This window comes from Sphaeramia orbicularis, chromosome 21 (assembly GCF_902148855.1).
Source record: "Sphaeramia orbicularis chromosome 21, fSphaOr1.1, whole genome shotgun sequence".
In the NCBI taxonomy this organism is placed as follows: Eukaryota; Metazoa; Chordata; class Actinopteri; order Kurtiformes; family Apogonidae; genus Sphaeramia; species Sphaeramia orbicularis.
The window spans coordinates 56,015,792-56,036,439 of NC_043977.1; the positions used below are offsets into that span (position 1 = coordinate 56,015,792).

At 37.9% G+C, this 20,648-nt stretch overlaps 1 protein-coding gene across 3 annotated transcripts in view; it reads right to left on the minus strand.

The window, feature by feature from the left end:
* ptpn4a (protein tyrosine phosphatase non-receptor type 4a) overlaps positions 1–20,648 on the minus strand; it is a 145,873-nt gene that overhangs the window by 37,278 nt on the left and 87,947 nt on the right. For 2 of the 3 annotated variants that reach the window (XM_030124502.1, XM_030124500.1), the window contains exons 11-15: positions 16,366–16,429; positions 12,040–12,212; positions 8,452–8,520; positions 8,216–8,350; positions 5,786–5,947 (exon numbers count right to left, since the gene is read on the minus strand). In XM_030124502.1, coding sequence (XP_029980362.1) covers positions 5,786–5,947; positions 8,216–8,350; positions 8,452–8,520; positions 12,040–12,212; positions 16,366–16,429 — 603 coding nt within the window. The remainder of the gene's footprint in view (positions 1–5,785; positions 5,948–8,215; positions 8,351–8,451; positions 8,521–12,039; positions 12,213–16,365; positions 16,430–20,648) is intronic. The other variant, XM_030124501.1, reaches the window with a different exon arrangement.

A 20,648-nucleotide genomic window follows, 5' to 3' on the forward strand; every position in this document is an offset into this window, starting at 1 on the left:
AAGGTTCACAATCACAAAATGAAGACAAAAACCATGAAAGATCTGATCATGAAACCAAGAGCTGCACTAAGAAGGAACATTAGCCAAAACTATACATCATCTAAGGTCTGATTTGACCCAAAAATTCAGCATAAATGAATATTAGCTGACACCAAACAGGATCCACAGATCCTGGTTTGGTTTCCTGGATTTGTGGATCCATCTACTTCTCTTTTCTTTGTCTGTAAAACGATAGCTCCCACTGCTTTTCAAACCTGTTCATACAATCAATCGCACAACAGCTCGTCTCCATTTTTTTAATTAAATATTGTTCTTCAGTTTAGACAGTATTGAAGCCAGCGCTGTCACTCATCTCCCTCTTTCTGCCACTCAGTCGGTGGAACCGCAGTGACTTCCGCTAGCGGTGACGTCACATGCATACCCTCTATATATAGAAGTGTGAAAAAGTTCTGTTTCAACATTAGGTTGGTTGGTTTAGTAACGCTCTAATGTCCACATATGCATTTGTCAGTCTCTGTATTCATATCCAATTTGGATATATGTGAACAATACCGCAGAAAAAACTACAGTATTTATACTAGTAAGAGCAGTTCTAGTTTTCAACAGTTATGTTTCAGTTTGCTGTGCATCCATGTGTCTCCCCCCTCCCCCAAACTCTCTCTCTCCCTCCCTCTACCCCTCTCTTTTTAACCCCAACTGGTCAAGGCAGATGACCATCCTCCAGAGTTGAGGTCTGCTCAAGGTTTCTGTCTGTTAAAGGAAGTTTTTCTTCACCACTGTCGTTAACTGTTTGCCCCTGGAGGATTCTGATGGGTGTCTGTGAATAGCAAAAGTCTGGTTCAGACCAGCTCTAAATGTAAAATGTCATGAGATAACATTTGTTATGATTTGGCACTATATAAATAAACTTTGGTTTGATGCAGTTTCAGGTTAACAAAAGCCTCTATAAACCAAAGTGGTCATATTTAGAGTGATGTGACCTCCCTTTGATCTTAACATGTCTTTAACCCTTTGGATCAGACAATATGAGATTTATGGCATTAATTTACTGAGGTTTTATACCAGTAAAAATTTTACAAAAACTAACAAATTCAAAAAATGATCAATGTGTAGCAAAAAATGAACAGAAAAAAACAACAATGAACAAAAATTAACAAATTAATAGCAAAATGAATGAAATAATCAACAAAATCAGTAAAAATTACCAAAATAATTAACAAAAAGAAATAAATAAACAAATGTAAGAAATATGAACAAAATAATCCACAAATTGAAGCAAAATAATCAACAAAATGAATAAAGTAATCCACAAAATGACAAAATAATCAGGTTTCATTCAACAGTCTCTATAAACCAAAGTGGTCGTATTTCAGTCCCTCAAGAAAAATGTGACTATGCGATCACATAATTCAATGCATAATCAAGCAAATAGCACACATTATGCGGGGGTTTGCATTTTTTCAAAAAGGGAACATAGTCACCGCAATAATGGCATATTTCTGCGCAACATATGCGGGGCCTGCATGATTTCATAATCCCCACATTTTTCTGCATAAAGTTATTGCACTGGAACCTGACACGGGTAGTGATGTAATATGCGACATGCAATGTCATCGGCTCGTGCGTCTACAGAAGGTAAGGTTGTGTGATTTTTTTAAGTCTGTACACATATTTCCTGGATTCTCTTGTTATATCTGAAGAAAACTGAATGAGAAGTAAATATGTTTGATCATTTCAACCGCTGAAAAGCAACAAAACTGAAGGTGGCCTGAGTCTTTTGTACGTGTGAACACTTCATTCTCCAATAGGCAGGTCACATGGCAGGTCAACAGTGGTAAAAATGCAGATGTAACATCACCACACCAAAAAACAAAAATGTAATAAATACTAAAAAATACTAATAATAAAAATAAGCTGTTATAGTACCAGGTGTAACAAACAAGTAGGAGGCTTAAAGGTAGAGTGTGTTTTATTTAGACATCTAGAGGTGATTGAAACCAACTGAATAACCCTCCCATCCTTCTACAGAGTTAACTCTGGTCCAAACTCATCCACAGCAGGAGACAGAATCACACCTTCACACTGCATGTCAGCCATGACAAAATGAAACAAGAAATTCAGAGCTGCTGGAGAAACATGGTGGACAGATGATTATGCACTAAAAAACAAAATTATCTATGTTCTGTAATTAAAGCTGAATCCCAATTTGCCCCTTGACCTCTCCCCCTTACCCTTACCCCTTGGTTATGTGCGTACTCTTGAGGGGGTAGTGTTGTCCCAATTCTCGATTAGACTGAGGGGAAGGGCTAAGGCGGAGGGCTGTATAGCCCTCGAAACGTTGATTTTTCAGGACCACACTGTGAACGGAGGGGTAGGAGAAATTTCCCATAATTCCATGCAAATCATTGGCAAGATGGAGGTAAACACAGCCAAAAAGTGCAGCAGTGTGATGAAAGAAACACACAAATGTATGTATTTTCCACGTAAACAACTTAATCATTTGATCGACCATTTAATGCCGTTTCAATGTGTTATAGATCACATTTTTGCTGTTTATAGTTGATAACCGCAAAAAGATGACCAAAGTCCATGCACCAGAGATGGTTACAGCTACTGACGGCATGGGGGATACTTTCAGAAACAAAGTTTTCACATCTGTTAATAGCAGCATTGATGACTGCTGATGACGTAACAGGTCACGAAGGGTTGTCCCATTTCATAGGAGAATGTTTCAACCCCTTCCAGCTTCGTTTCAAGGGGAAATGTCAAGTGCGAGGGCAAAGGGGGACGGCTAAGGGGTGAACTGGGTTTGGGCCTAGATCCCTCTTGACCAAGGGGTGTCAAACATACAGCCCATGGGCCAAATCCAGCCCACCAAAGGGTCCAATCTGGCACCAGGAATGAATTTATGAAATGCAAAAATTACACTCAACATATTAACAATTAACACTCAAGGAGTTACCCACAGCTCAGTGTGATGGAAAAGTAGATGGGACCAGTAAAATAACAGAATAACACAGTAACCTATGAATAAACAATACAGTTTTCTCTTTGTTTTCATGTAAAAAAAAGTAAAATTACATGAAAATGTTCACATTTACAAACTATCCTTTCACAAAAAGGTGAATAATCTAAAACCATGAACAACCAAATAAGTGTAATTTTAATACTATTCTGCCTGTTACTAAATGTTTTATGTATTTGTAGATCCACTGTGATCTGTAAGTTGCAATGCACATGTGTAAATGGTAAACTGAGGAAGAACATTATCAAAATTGCACTTTTACTTTTTTGTGTGAAAACAAAGAAAAGTTATATTTCAAGTTGTAAATGGTTGTTCAGGTTATTCACATTTTCATAATGTAATTTCACTTTTTTCACACTAAAAGAGAAAACTGTGGATGAGTATTTATAAATTATTGTGCTATTTTTGTACTAGTCAGGGCCACTTGAGATCACACTGGGCTAAATGTGGCCCTTGAATTAAAATGAACTAGTGGCATTGTACCCGTGGTGCCACTATACGATAGCACGAGAGGCTAAAATCGCCCAGCATACCTCACAACATTTGAATATAGACATAAAATTGTGCCTAGTACAGGGATTAAAGCAAAAATTTTTCATCTGACTGAAAATTTTCTTCTGGTCAAAATCATTGGCCACTATTAAAAATGATGCAATACAATACTACTATAGCGTACAAGTTTATATAGTCAAATTTGGCAATACTGTAAAACACACTGCATGGGAGAGTGTACAGGTGTAGAAGATTAGTAACATGGATAGAAAAAATGTCATGAGTGGTATTGGTGGGGGGTCTGGGGGTCCTCCCCCAGAAAATTTTTAAAGCTTCAGGTCAATTTTGGTGTTCTCTGGTTAATTTTAAAGGGTATGAAAACCTTTGAAGCAAGTGAAAATAACTAGAAGAAAACCTTACTGCAAAAAATGAGGGAAAAACTTTTTAACAATTTAGGAACTCCTAAAACATAACTCCAACAGCACATGAATTTTGGGGAAAATGTCTGTGTAAATGTAACCCTAACCAACTCATACAGAATTTTCTTGTGGCAAACTCCGCACATGCACGCACCAGGCTGCTTCATTTTTTTGCACCATGATCTAATTGCAGTTCCATCGTCTCCCTTCTCATCAAGCCACGCCCACCTCCATCTATTTTTCACGCATCTCTCAATAGTTACCACTTCAGCCCCTTCCTCTACAAACGTGTCCATGATGTCGTATATGCTAGCCAAAATAATCTGTACGTCATCAAACCTGCGTCCACAACCCCCTCCCGCCAATATCATGTTCTCTTTTGATTGGAAGAAATTACGTCAACTGAAACAGAAATTCTATTCCGTTCCAGATCTTCTCTGAGGGTATTTAAAATACAGTGGCTTTGCAAATACCAAGGGTGTTACTCATTCATTCAGTTTTATCTTCGTACTGTACCACACAGATAGAAATAAGATGCTAAATGGGTCAAAATAAAGCACTTATGCAGTCGGACGCGTAACCGCGTAAGGCGGCGGTGCGCACAGCCGCACGCTTGGGAAGGGCACATACACACAAACACAAACACACTAGTCATATACCGGCAAGAGGAGATAAGCTATGAACCCAAACATGAAGGTCCATGTAGATCAGTTCTGTCTTCTTCCCTTTTCGCTGTGGTTCTTTCATAATGAAAGCTACTTGTTAGCACTAAACTAAAGTTAGCGTCTGGAGGCTGAACTTCAGTAAAGCTGAACTTGTCCATGTGTTTCTGAGGCACAGAATGAGCAGCGTTTCCTTCCAAAGATAAATAGTCATCAATCTGTCCTCTCGACATAAAAATAAAGAAGTCATCTTATTCTCATCACTGTTAAACCTGTCAGCCCCCTGTGCCTGTGTTCAACACCTGCAGACCCAGGACAGCAGACCCAGGACAGCAGACCCAGGACAGGATCGCGGAGTCACGTGGGGAAGTTACGTCAATATGACTTTTTTCCCCCCTCAATTTTTCCATTTGACGGAAATCCGTCGTGGTGACGGAGAACTTTAATCCCTGGCCTAGTAGATAGTCAGGTAATGTTTCTATTCATTTGGTGAGTTTGGCGGCGATCGGGCCTGTGAAGGCTCAGGAAAATCCGTACAAATGCCCTTCTGTGCTGCAACACCGATCGGACGGACACAGAACATGCATTATATAGTAGGATTTGACAGTCTTGTTCTTGACACACTTGACATTTAAAGAACAACTTTAGACTGTAGTGGCAATAGTTTGTGTGTGGAGGTTTGGGCGACATTACATTACTTCAAAGATCGCACCAGATAATTTCTAGCGTGTTGAACACAATAAAGACAGAGGCTGATTCCTTTTGAGGCCTTTCCGCCCTGCTGCCGTCTATAAACACATTTTACAGGCTGGTTTTCAGAGCGCTCATCTTTCTAATGGGGCCGCTTAAGTGACACTGGGAAAGGGTGTGAACTGGCGGTGGAAGCCACAGACTCGCACAGACATTTTAAGACCAGTGAACTCCTCAGAACAGCCAGACAAAGTGGCTCTAATGCTGATGAGTTAAATTAATCTCTGAAATTAAAGGGAAGCTGTGTTTGGGGCTGCATTTAAGAGGGAGTGAATTCAGCCACTAAGCAAAGGTTGTTTTTTTTTCCCTAAAGGGGAACAGAGTAAAGACAGAGGATAGGATGTGTCAAAATGAATCAAAGACAAGAACACAGACAAAACAAAAACAACACAAAACGGCTGTAACATTGTAAAGTGTAAGTGCAGGGGGAGACTTACGGGGTTGAGTCCAGGCTAATGCTGTTGGCCTGTGTGGACGAGGCCGACTTGTGATTGGATGAAAACACAGGCAGGCTGGGTGAAGCGTGAATCACATGATCCACCAGGTGGCCGACGGACGACGGGCGTAGACGTGTTCCTTCTTGAACAAACAGTGAGTTCCTGACACACAAACAAAAAGGAAAAAGGTTCAAAACTCTTTTAGTAATTCAAAGATTCTTTATTGCTCAGGTGTCAAACATGCGGCCCGGGAGCCAAATCCAGCCCGTCAAAGGGTCCAGTCTGGCCCCTGGGATGAATCTGTGAAATGCAAAAATTACACTGAAGATATTAATCATTTTAGTTCAGGGACCACAAGCAGACCAACTTAATCTGCAGTAGGTCGGATCAGTAAAATACTATCATAATAACCTATAAATACTCACAACTCCACACTTTTCCCTTTGTAAATGTAAATATTTTCATGTCATTTTACTGTATTTACACTAAAACAAACTAACTTCTCACAAAAACACAAATAACCTCAACAAATATGAACATTTTGAAATGTCTGAAGTGTAGTTTTAACAATACTCTGCACGTTATTAGATGTTTTGTGTATTTGTAGATCCACTGTGATCTGTACGTTGTAATTTACACGCGTAAATGATAAACTGAGACATAATAGTTAGAACTGTACTTAGTTTTCTTAAGAAATTTCCATTTGTTCATGTTATTCACATTGTTTTAAAGGATAGTTGGTAAATGTAAACATTTTTATCGCATAATTTTACTTCTTTTGCTCTAAAACAAAGAGGAAAGTTTGGAGCTGACATTATTTATATATTATTTTACTGGTCCGGCCCACTGCAGCTCAAATTTGGTTTAATGTGGCCCCTGAACTAAAATGAGTTTGACACCCCTGCTTTACTGTCAATTCACTAGATGCACAGAACATACAGAGAACTGACACACTGTTCCTCTCTCACCACGTCAAAAATCATACATTTAAAAAAAAAGTAGTAAAAACAGAATAAGAATAAACAAGTGGTGCCAGGCACAACAAACCCCGCCCCTTGCACATATTGTATCTTATTTTGGCATCGATCCAGCTGATGTCATCATGTCTATGCGTGTGCTGGTGTTAGCATATCAACTGCCTCTATATATGTGCCAAGTTTGAAGTAAACTGAAACAAAATTTATGTTAAAAAAAAATTAATAATAATAATAATAATAATAATGATTATGCCCACTGTAAGTAAATGGGAGAAGAAAAATTTGAACTTTGACCTACTGTTCCCAAAATGTAATCAGATTTATTCTTTCTGGGTCATTGGTAATCTATAAACCAAATTTAGAATGAATTCAACCAATAGTTTTGCTGCTAGAGTGTTAACAATCAAACAAACAAACAAACAAACAAACCAGGTGGGTGTCCACTGTAAACAACTGAAAACCTGAGGACTAGTTAATATTAGTTCCATGGTTAATTTGTAAGACTGGTGCTTACACTGAAGAAGCTTCATTTCCTAAATACAAAACCATTCAATGGATATCCCAGCAATTTCTCCTTCGGAGTAATAAATAAATCAGTATTCTTTTTTTTTTTTTTTTTTAAATCAGTATTCTCTAATTGTCTGGCATCTGGCTCTACTGAAACATCAACCTCCAAACTTGAAACATGGAGAACTAGCTTCAATGGAGATATATTTAAAGAGGATTGGCAAGGATTTCATTCCTCTTTTCAAGCTAAAGCCCGAGGAGTTTCAATTCTTATCAGCCAAGATATTTCCTTTGAGCCGCGTAACGTGATCTCTGACAAGTTTGGCCGTTATGTGATCCTCTCTGGTAAATTATATAACACACTAGTGGTATTTGTAAATATTTATGCCCCAAACGTGGATGATGTAGTTTCTTTGAACGCATGTTTTCACTGCTCCCAGATCTTAATACATACTCTCTCATACTTGGAGGTGATTTTAACTGCTGGCTGGACCCGGTCTTGGACAGATCCTCTACAAAACCCCAGCACAGTTAGTGGGTCAGCTCCTTTTATTCAGGCTTTTCTCTCTGATTACGGTGTTTGCGACGTGTGGCGCTTTTTACATCCATGTGACAGAGAATACTCTTTTTTTCACATGTGCATCACACGTATTCAAGGATTATTTTTTTATTGATAAAAGGAAAGGAAATATCACGATATATTGGAGAACCGATATTTTCTTACACCCCTATTAATTACAGTGTATTGTGCTTTAACAGCTTAGTTCAGATACAAACCAATAATTCCTCATGTGTAGTTACAGAGCTGTTTTTGTGGTAATACATTACTCAGGTCAGTATTTATCATGGTGTTGCCACATTGTGTTGGGGCTGATCGTGTGTGAAAGGCAGTACTGGTGGGTTGTAAAGGGCGATGTGGCCTTCAGATGGGTGCGGTGGAACTCACTGGTTGGGGGTCCCGGGGGGTGAACGGGTGGGTAGGCTCTGGGTCTCCAGTCTCTCGTCTGACAGACTGTTCCGGCTGACGGCCTCCCAGTCGGTTCCTCCCACTAACTTCCTGGCCAGTGGCTTACTGGGAGATCTGGGAGTACAGAAACACATTTGCTGTAGAATTCACCCATCCTCAGAGGCTCGGATCTGCTGATTCAACTCGCAAACAAGAGTACGGAACGTCGGTTTTACCTGGCAAACACTCTGTCCTTGATGCCTTTCTCCTTTCCATACTGCACAGACTGTACTTCTGTTCGTCCACTAAAAACACAAACACAGAAGTCAATGGATTGTCTTTAAACATCTCTCTGATTTGATCGGCTGTAATTGTGGCCCAGGAATAATAATGACGTTGGCACTGGGTTGATTTAAAAATGCACCCAGAAAAAACAAATCCTGAATTTTACACCACCTAGCCTCTTGCATGAGTACAGATTAATGACAATAGGGAGTTATTTGGTGGCTTGAGACATGGAATGAGTTTTTACAGTCGCTGAAATGTTTAGAAATGTAGATATTTTAAGGTACAAATGCAATAATTTAGAGAATCTCCAAATGGACACAATACAAACATTCGATTTGCAGATTATCCAACCACTATTTTTGTCAACTTTTTTGTTTTTGTCCTTCCCAAGTGATTTATCACATTAATTATGATATTATCCTCTGCATTTTTGCATTTTTCAGTGAAAATTAGGTATTTTCCTCCATTTAATTCACTGATCATAATAAATCTCAGAGGAAATTCAAAGGTTATTAGACTAAACAAACTGAACATAAACCAAGTGTGTCCATCCACCGTTATTTGTTGAACTCTGTGTGTTTTACTAGTGAATCAATGTTGTAGATCAGGGCTGTCAAATTCATTTTGGTTCAGGGGTCACATTTAGCCCAATTTGATCTCAAGTGGGCCAGACCAGAAAAATAATGACTTAATAATCTGTAAATAATGACAAATCCAAGTTTTTCTTTTTGTTTTAGTACAAAAAAAAACCAATTAAATTATGAATATATTTACATTTTACAAAAAACATGTGAAAAACCTGAAAAAACTGAAATTTCCTTTGAAAAATTAGTGCAATTTTAACAAAATTATGCCTCAACTTATTATTTATACATGTACATTACACACAGTGTTACATAAACATTTGGTAAAAGGGAGAATATTGTTAAAATTTTGGAGTTTGGAACTAAAATTTGAACAATTTCTACAATATTCCATCTCTTATTATTAACACAACTCCAGATCACAGTGGATCCATAAATGCACCAAACATTTAGTAACAGGCAGAATATTGTTCAAATTGCACATTTCGGGTTGTTCATCTGTGTTTATATTTATGTATGTATTTGCATTTTATTGTGAACGAATAGTTTTGTAAATGTAAATATTTTCACAGTGTAATCTTATTTTTTTCACTGAAATTTTTTCCACATGATTTTTCACAAAGAAAATTTGTGGTTGTCATTATTTATGGGTTATTGTGTTGTTATTTTTACTGTAGATCACAGTGGTCTGTATGTGGAACCTGAACCAAAATGATTTGGACGACCTGGACTGTTGAGGCCAAGTTGTGCTTTTTCATCCTGAGGGCTGGAATGGAACCTTTGGTGGGCCAGATTTGACCCCAGGACGCATGTTTGACACCTGTGTTGTAGATGATGGTATTTCCTTGTACACTATGGAGCCTCTAAACGTCTAAATGGCTCATATCTGATGACCATGAAAAGACGACAAACTATTTTACACCAATTACTTACATGCATTGATAGGATTAGTGAATCAACAGATAATAAACATTTCACATCACTAGATGATTTTAGTCATCGGTGGACGTTTGGGTCTTTATGGGTTAAATGGAGTCAATCACCCTTAACTGAAATATTATTGCTATGAATTAGCATTTTTAACTGCTGTTTGACACATTTAGTGTTTGTTTTGTTTGTCTGTACCTGTATCTTTATGCAGAGCTTTACCAGTCAGTCATCATGATGATTAAAATGTGATATTCCAGGCATGAAGTGACAAAATGTCTCTGGTTTTAGTAGACCTGCAAAGCCACTTGATTTCTTTAACAGGAAATAGTTTGGAACCTCTTGAATCATTTGTGATTTCCATGGGGCGTTATTGACAAAAAGGCCTTTCAATGGACAGACCAACAGCCAATCACAAACAAAAGCCGGTACAACTGGTCTTGGTTTGGCTCAGCAGAAACCCCTTTCAATGGTGGCAGTGCCAGAATGACAGGTCAGGCTCATGCAAAGGCACCTGGTTCACAAGAACAAGGGAACACATTCTGATGGTCAAAGGTCAAAGGTCAAGGCTGCTCAGAAAGTCAAGAATCCATAATTAGGACGGAATCTAAAACCAACTGTCGGTTGCCTGTAATTGAGATCAAGTGGGTTAGACCGGTAAAAAAACTATCACATCCTATACATAGGGATGTAACGATATGAAAATTTTATATCACAGTTACTGTGACCAAAATTATCACACTTATCATTATTATTGCGGTATTGTTGAACTTGGGCTCAAAATGTTCAAAAAGTACTAATACACACACTGAAATAATTTAACCAAGTTGTATAAAAAAAATAAAATAAAATAAAATAATAGGCACAATGTACCTTCTGTTGCAGAAACATTCCAATATTAACCCTTAGTGGTCTGAGCCTATTTTGTCCGTTTTTCAGTCCTTTTGATTTTGCCTTTATATACTATAAAAACAAATGTTTACTATACCCATGTTTGGTCATGTTTGGTTTTGTCAGCACAACTTCATCTATCTCATCTGTCTATTATGTTTTTTTCACTTTAACCTACTATATCAACACAAAAGGCCAGAAAACACAAAAATATATAAAATCCGATTTGAAAAATGTATATAATTTATTACATAAATAACACACAGATGCTTAACGAACCTTTTCAAAGACTTTAAAAGTGAATATTGGTTCCAAATATTAGGTATATACAATTAAAATTGTAATAAATTAAAACTATACTCAAATATTTGACATAAAAGCAGATCTTTACAGAGGTGTTTTCTCCGGAAAAGTGCGGTAATCAAACACGGTTATCAGGATAATTAGAATTTAAACGGTAATACTAACCGTCTGCAATTTTACCACGGTTTATCATTATACCGCTAATCGTTACATCCCTACCCATACATTATGCTTTATCCTATACATTATTTAGTAAAAAAAAATTCAACTTACACAAAAATGTTTACATTTACAAACTATCCTTTCACAAAAAATGTGAATAACCTGAACAAATATGAACCGCTTCAAATTTCTTCAGAAAAATCTGTGCAATTTTGACAATATTTTGGATGTGTATTTGTAGATCCACTATGATCTGTAAGTTGTAATGCACATGTGTAAATGATAAGCTGAGGCAGAATATTGTCAAAATTGCACTTATTCTTCTTAATAAATTCCATGTTGTTCATGTTTTCACATTTTTTAAAAGTATAGTTTGTAGATGTAAACAGTTTCATAATGTAATTTTACTACTTTCCTTCAAAAACAGAGACAAGTTTTGACTTGTCATTATTTCTATATTCTTATTTTACTGCTCTGGCCCACTTCAGATCATACTGGGCTGAATGTGGTCCCTGAACTAAAATAAGTTTGATCCCCCTGCTCTAAACCATAAATAATTAAACTGAGGTTTTCTGGAGGGATGGAGCGTGAGGCAAACTGCTCCGGCTTCAACACTAACAACAGGACACTTGGTTTTTCTTTGGTGTGTGTGCGTCGTGTCACTCTCACCAGTATCTGAACTTTGAGCCCAGTGTGAAGTAATGTGCAAAGAAGTTCTTCTGTGGTGGGATGGGCCGCTCCAGCCTGAAGAAGGTGTGGTGTTCCACGCAGGCCTTCCACAAGTTCTTACAGGCCCGGTAGTTCACCATGTTGAAACCCAGCAGCGTTTCCCGAGACTCGGTCTGTGTGAACACCACAAAAACGTTTATGCATTTTGTTTATGTTTATGTTTTTGGCAGATGCTTTTTTCCAAAGCGACTTACAAGGGAAAACCAATCAAATCACTCAATCAATCGAATTGTATTTATATAGCGCCAGATCACAACAAAAAAGTTATCTCATGACACTTTACATACAGAGTTGGTCAAAACCAGACTCTAAGCCAATTTACAGAAACCCAACAGAACAGTTTACATCCACAGCATCTGAGCAACAGTATCTGAATGTTTGACTGTGTCTTTAATTCAAACATGATCAACTCCCAACATCTTGGAACAAATAACCAGAGTTTTCAATGACAATTTAATCACCAAAATTTTATCGTTCCTGTTCTACCATGACTTGTCTGTCGGTATAATTCATTAATAATAATAATAATAATAATAATAATAATAATAATAATAATAATAATAATAATGATAATAACAATAACAATAATTCAGGTTTCCATACAGACAGAAGGAGTTGAGAGAAACCAACTGCTCATGTGTTTGTGCTGTTTTGGAGCCTCGTTATCGACTGTTTTGGTTGTAGTTTTTTGGAGTCAGATGATGCAATAAGAAAGTGAAGCTGGGAAGTTTATCCCAACATACAATAGTATTGAACAGATATTTTTCATTTTTTGCTACAACAGAACAGACAATAAGGAGCTTCATGCAGTCACTGAAGATGGATGAACTGTTTTCTTAAATGTCCTCTGTCTCCAAACGGTTTCAACATGCGAAGCTGTAAAGCGGAGATTTGAACGCGGACACACCGACTCGCTTTTGGACTCCGAGACCGATGAGTATGATCGAGCTTTTCTGTCAAATGTAACAAGTTTTGTGAAAAGTTTAGCATGTCTTAAACCTTTCCCTGCAATCTTTTTTTTTTTTTTTTTAAATAATTTTGAGCTAGTTTTTACCTTCTTTCTGTAAGAGTTTCTTTATTCTAAGTACCTTCACTGTGCAAATGTATCTTTTTTTATTTCTAAGTTTTCTTTAGCTTTTCTCTGTAAAGTTTGTGGAACTGTTTGCTTGTATGTAGCTTCTCTGCATAAAATGTCAGTAACTGTTTGCTTGTTTTAAGAATCTTCCTCTAGAATGTGCTTTGTTTTTATATTCCTCCTGTAAAATTTGGGGAGTTTCCATTTTGTTTTTAGCTTCTCTATAAAATGGTCAGATTCTTGGCTTTCTTTCTGAAAATCCAACAGTGGAGTTCATACTGGGTGTGCAGGTTGTATGTGCCGTTCAAAGCTATAATAGTTTTGGATTTTTCATTCTAGTTTAGTTTATTTAGTTTTGACTTTTTTTCCTTCAATTCAGTTAGTTTGAATTAGTTTTTTAGAGCAGGTTTGCTAGTTTTTATTAGTTTTTATTTTCCTCTAGATGCTTAGTTTTTGTTTAGTTTTAGTTTTTTCATATCTTTTATCTTCCTTGCCGTTGTATTCAAATAAATCCCCAACAGGACTCTGCTGCTTTCTCCCAACTTTAGTCCGAATGTTGCAGGTAGAGTGGGGACCAGAAGACGGCTCTAAACGACAAATGACGACAAGTGATGAGAGGTGATGAAAAATGACGGAGTGCCGTATGGTGCAAGCTAAAATTGCTGGAGCAAAATAAATAGATTTCATATCAATCTGACAAAAAAAAAATCATATCAATCTGACACTGACAAAGACAAAAACGAAGGGAATTTTATCCACAATTTTTGTACCTTTTAGTTAGTTTTATAAGCACACAATACAGTTCCAGTTAGTTATCATTTTTCTTTTAATTATGGTTTACATTTTTTTTAGTTAACGAAAATGATTTTTCAAATCTAGTTTTCATCATTTCATTAGTTTTTGTTAATGATAACGACCTTGGTACCTTTGTAGTATTAGTAGTGTTTGGTGTAAAAGGCATATATGTGTCGGAGGAGGATTATAGCACAGTTAACCAGAACACAGACAGCAGGGGGTTAATCTACCCCTCCAACACGTATGAGCCGCTGACCCTCTGTCCAAGTCATTAAGTGTGTTTTCACACTGGGTATTCGGATCTGTGCCGTACGTGGAAATGCTCACACCTTTCCCGCAGATGTTGCATTCACAAGCAAATACCACGGCCCGTGCCCGAGTACGAGTGGGTGTTATGGGGCCGAAACAGTAGGTGGTGGTGCGGAAGGAATTCTGTCGCTATCCAACAAACGTGGAAGTCAGAAGCCAGGTTATTATCGTTAATAAAAACTAACCAAATGACAAAAACGACAATTGAAAAAACACTTTTGTTAATCGAAATAAAAACTATAATTAAAAGAAAAAAACATAACTAAGTGAAACTGTATTGTGTGTTTACAAAACTAACTAAAACATATAAAAACTAGAAGCACTCGGAGAGCGCAGACCTCCGCCAAGGCTGATCAGTGGGCCCCCCCGTGGGCCCCCCCGCCCCCGAATACCACCAAAATTTAATAATTTCTTCCTTATCCCATTTCCAACAAACCCTGAAAATTTCATCCAAATCTGTCCATAACTTTTTGAGTTATGTTGCACACTATCGGACAGACAAACAAACAGACAGACAAACAAACAAACAAACAAACCCTGGCAAAAACATAACCTCCTTGGCGGAGGTAATTATGGGTAAAATTCCCTTTGTTTTCGTCTTTGTTGATGATGGATGACATCGATTTATTTCGCTCTAGCAATTTTAGCTGGCGGCACCGTATGACACTTCACAGACCGTCTTCTCAGCCCCACTCTACCTGGAAACATATATATATATATACACATACGATGGCGAGCATGATGAAAGATAAAAGCGAAAAAACTAAAACTAAGCATTTAGAAAAAAAACGAAAACTAATAAAAACTAGCGAACCTGCTCTAAAAACAAATTAAAACAAACTGAATTAGAGAAAAAAAACTCAAAACTAAATAAAACTAAACTAGAATGAAAAATCCAAAACTTTTATAACCTTGGTCAGAAGAAGACAAACCCCGTCATCAACAGAGTGACTGTTCTGTTCATTTGTTTACAATGGCGGCAAGACAGGCAAGACTTTTCTGTTAGCCTGTTTGAGGCGAAGTGAAGAAGAGCGACCTTCGTTGTCCCTGATATATCGCAGAGTGGTTCGGTCGGTAAGGTGTGCCCGTGCTGCGCGGATCCAAGGCTTTTTCAGGAGACAACAGGAGCGCCATCTATGGTTTTGTGGTGATTAAAGGTGCGGGAGATTTTCGTGACCAATTCTTCATCCAATCTGTTAAACCTCAGTCATATCCTCAGTATCATGAATCTGTTCGTCTGTCCGTCATTACTCAGCTGAATCTCTTGCATTCGGTGAACAGTTTCTTAGTTCCATCCACCAGAAACAAATTGCATATTTACAAACCAAGCCGGGAGGGAACTCGGGCATCTTCTGAATTTTGTCGCGACGTGCATTGTGGGAAACGGAGGTTCGCGCAGCCACCTGACAGCAGCAGCTGGAAAAAACACGACATGGAAACGGCAGGAGCTCCCTTCCCTCTACGCATGTCCCTTCAGCCGTTTCTACGTCGTGTTTGTTTCATTCATTTAATATCATATGGTCGCACTGCCGCTGTCAGGTGGCTGACCAAACCTCCCTTTCCCACAATGCACGTCGTGACAAAATTCCAAAGATGCCTGAGTTCCCTCCCGGCTCGGTTTGTAAACGTGGTTTGTTTCTGGTGGATGGAACTAAGAAACTGTTCACCATGAGGGAAGAGATTCAGGGGAGTAATGACAGACAGACGAACAGATTCAGGATACTGAGGATATGACTGAGGATGGACAGATCTGATGAAAAACTGGTCATGAAAGTCTCCCGCACCTTTAAGTCACTTCTGTTGTCGGAGTGGTGATTAGGTCACGTGTGTTCTTGGGCACGGATCACTTTCACACTGCAATGTACCGTACTGGAGTCCACGCAGTTCGTACCCAGGACTACCTTCTCAGGTGGGCTCGGGTATGGTACTCGCGCATGGAACGTTTGCATTCACACTGATAAAATTAAGCGGACTTTGGGGTCAAACGTACTCGAATATGGACTCGGGTACGCAGTGTGAAAATGCCCTAACCCCCCCCCCCCCCCCGTGTCCCAGAGGAAGGCGTGTAGATGTGTGAGTGTACGTACCACCTCTCTCCTCAGCTGGACAAAGAACTGTTTACACTTGAAGGAGATTTTCACAATTTTCAACCTGCAGCAGAAAAGACAAAAACAAAAAGGTGAAGTTTTATCGACCAAATGTCATCTAAGAGACATGGCACCGAATATTTAGACACACATGTGAAGCATTTGAACTGCTGTTGTGTCTGTTGAATGTTTCTGTCCCTTTTCACTAGTGGGCTGTTTTATCCCAACAGTCACTGTAATAATACAGCGCAATACAATGACACTGTAATACTTACAATACAATACTTATAAAGCAGCACAAAATATTTAATGCAAAATGTTTCAGCTATTATCTTTGCACTCCTCACACTTGTCTTTTTTGTTCAATCTGCAGATTTTAGCTTCTTTTTAACTTCTCTCTAAAATGTGCAGTTTTAATCTTATTTTTTTTGCTTGTCTTGTTAAAATTGGCAACATTTTATCTTATTTTTAGCTTCTTTCTACAGTTTGCAAAGATTTTTGCTTATTTTTAAACTTCTCTCTAAATTTTCTAAATCTGCTGGGTTTTTAGGTCAGTTCTACTTTCTCATTCAACAATGTGAGTTTTTTCTTTTTTTTGCCTCTTTTCAGCATCTCTCATTACAACTACCAAGGTTTTTTTGGTTTTCTACAAAATCTGCTTTATTCCCAGTGCTGTGAGTGCATTCTGTAGACGTCTTATGTCCTTCACAGTTGCAGTACATGTTCTAGTAATAAATAATAATGGATTAGATTTATATAGCGCTTTTCTATGAATGCATACTCAAAGTGCGTACAGATGATCCATTATTCATTCGCTCTCACATTCACACTGTGGTGGTGATGTTCTGGAGATTATGCAGTAAAACTTGTAACTTACATTAAATAGACTCATTTTTACAAGTTGCTCAATGTTTTGTTAAATGCTTTACTTGTTTCACTGACTTCTGATTTCTTAAGAGAAAACATTATTTTAGCAGTTATATAAATAAGGACAATAGTGAGAGAACCAGAGGATAAATAATAAAGTACAGTGTTAAGTTTGCAGCTTGATGCAAATATAACAAACATACAAATCATTAAAGGAGTGATATTTTGCTTTCTTAAATGGAATTATGCATTTTCAAACATTTCCATGTGTTCTACATAAACTGTAAATGCTCTGCTTGGGTCTGAATTCTTCATTAATTCAACTCCACAGGTCCATCTTCAATCCTATTTCTGACTAATGACACAAGACGGGTCGTTTTGAGCGCTGGCCCTTTAAATCCAAATGAGCCACTTCATGCCCCGCCCCCTCCAGGTTGTTGACCGTGCATTCTGTTCCGTTCAGCCACTTGTGTTCGTTAATACAACCAACAACTGAACATTTTAGGTAATCGGCTCCAAGTTTGGACATATTTTCAGTTTTTACTACAACCGCTGCTGCTGCTAAACAATTATGGGGTACTTGGAGAAATGTTCATCGGAAGTCTTGACCTTACATATGCAAATGTCGTGACGTAACTAGTTATAAAACGTAACAAATTAAGCAGGAATTGACACGGGTTGTAGAAATCCACTCGATTTTTGTCGGAATGAATATAAAGATAGCTTTGCAGCACCTGCAGGGTTCAAATTCAAAGTTTTTGAACTATTAGGGTCCAAATACGCAAATAAATGAACCAAAGACTAATAAAAGTGGGTTTAGCAAAATATGACCCCTGTAATAAGCCAACTGGTATTTGGTACAATGATTCTTAAAAGCATTTCACTAAGTAAATCAAATAAGTAAATTCATTTAACAAATCACTTTTAAACTTTTTGTTAAATAAAATAACACAGGAAACACGAGAGCACAGGTCTCAAACATGCGGCCCAGGGGCCAAATCTGGCCCGCCAAAGGGTCCAATCCGGCCCGCAGGATAAATTTGTGTAATGTAAAAATTACACTGAAGATATTAACAATCAGTGGTGTTAAAATAATTTTAATTCAGGTTCCACATACAGACACATACAGTCCAATTAGATTTCAAGTGGGTCAGAACCAGTAAAATATTATCATAATAACCTATAAATAATGTCAACCCCAAATTTTCTCTGTTTTTTTTGGTGTAAAAAAGTAAAATTACATGAAAATGTTTACATTACCAAACTATACTTTTATTAAAAAAGTGTGAATAACCTGAACAAACATGAACAAACGGAAATGTCTTAAGAAAAGTAAATGCAATTTGACCAATATTCTGCCTGTTACTAAATGTTTTGTATGATTGTAACGCACATGTGTAAATGATAAACTGATAAACTGAGGCAGAATATTGTTAAAATTGCACTGGTTTTTCTTAAGACAATTCAAGTTGTTCATGTTATTCAGATTTTTAAGGAAACTTGGTAGATGTAAACCAAGGTTATTATCGTTAATGAAAACTAACGAAATGATGAAAACTAGAATTGAAAAAACATTTTCGTTAACTGAAATAAATAAAAACTATAATTAAAAGAAAAGATAGAACCAATGGCCCTGTAGCTTACTGGCCAAATGAAAAGCTTTGGGAAATGTATCCAGATCCATTTATTCTCACCCAGTTCTGTGTATTTATTCTATTACAGAAATAGTCCATGTTTTGGTCATATTCCAATCAGATCTGTAAAAAATTCAAATTCCAACTTGATATCATTGATACTGATTTATTGGATCAATCCACTTCCTATCTGTTATAATGGGAACATTTTTCAAAGTGGCACCAAATCCAGAATCAGATCCGGATCCAAATTATTTCACTAACTTTTGTTGACATCATCATAAAGAAGCTGTACACCAAGTTTGAAGTCAATTGGAATTGTAGTTTCAGAGAAGAAGACGACTGAAGTTTTTGTAATGGATGACGGACGCCGCATGACAACAATAGCTTACGGCCTGTTGGCCAGTAAACTAAAAAAGTCAAAACTAAATAAAACTAAACTATAATGAAAAATCCAAAATTATTAGAACCTCGATGTAAACCTGATCATAATATAATTTTACTTTTTTCACTGTTATTATTTTATTGGTCTGGCCCACTTGAGGTCAAATTGGGCTGAATGTGGAACTGAACTAAAATGAGTTTGACACCCCTGCACTAGAGGGGAGATTCTGTCTGGTCAACCCATCCACATCGCATGTTTTTTTTAAATAACCCCCTGTTTTCTGCAGCAGTGTGTCAATAAGAATGAACCAACATGAAATAATGCTCCAGTCGGTCCACCGCACTTCCAACACCACAGTCCAGATCTGCTGAGGAGCAGCGCAGTAACATAATCCCTCCCTGGAGCTCTGCTGCTACTGTGACTCATCTCTCCGTGCTAAATATATTTTACATACTTACTCATCCACGCTTGTATGGACAAACACACTCACAAACACACATGCTTAGGCCCAGTGTGAGTCATGGACCATCTAAGTGTGGCTCATTTGTCAGGCTGCTGTGAACGGGAACAAAAACCACATGGTTTTCAGAGTCCCTCCGTTCATCTTTATTCTGCTGTTCATGTTAAAACAGAAACAGGACAAAATATGAGGATGATGTAGAGCTAGTGTGAGGATATGAGACAGAGACTGAGACAGGGAGAGAGACCGAGACTGAAGCAGAGACTGAGACAGGGACTGGAACTGCATGGGTCCGACAAAGACAGAGACCAACACTAAGGCCCTGTCCATATGAAGATGCTTTTGGTTGGATCCACAAAAGTTTTGTATCGCATAGGCCTTTGGTCCACACAAAACCGGTGTTTTCAGTCACTGAAACGGCAATTTTTTGAAACTGGGTCCCAGACTGGATACATTTGAAAACACTGGTTTTGCGTCTTTGTCTGTACGACCAAACTGCAACTTTTCTAAAACAATGATGTCATAGCCCCACCTGTAACCTTTCACCCTGCGAGCAAGACACCACTTCACAATAACAACAACAACAAAGGACTAAAGAGTAGTTCCCGTGCTACAACAGCTATTGAGCTTATTGGAAATATTGAATCAAAATCTTCAGCTACTCTTTCATTACAATGAGCGACAAACAACCATAGCTAACAATATTCACTACATGCTCTTGGATCTACTGCTAGGAAATATTGGACCAGACCCGGCACTACCAAGCAGGTTTTATGCACATGCTCCGCGTCTTCTTCTCTGTTTTTTGCAAGAACGTTACAATGCCACATACAGGCCTGGCATTTGTACGGCGTCGTTTTCAGTGGTTTCGTGTGGACGCAGATATTTCCTGAAACAACTCCGTGTTTACGAAGCATTTTTTTGAAAACGGCAAAGA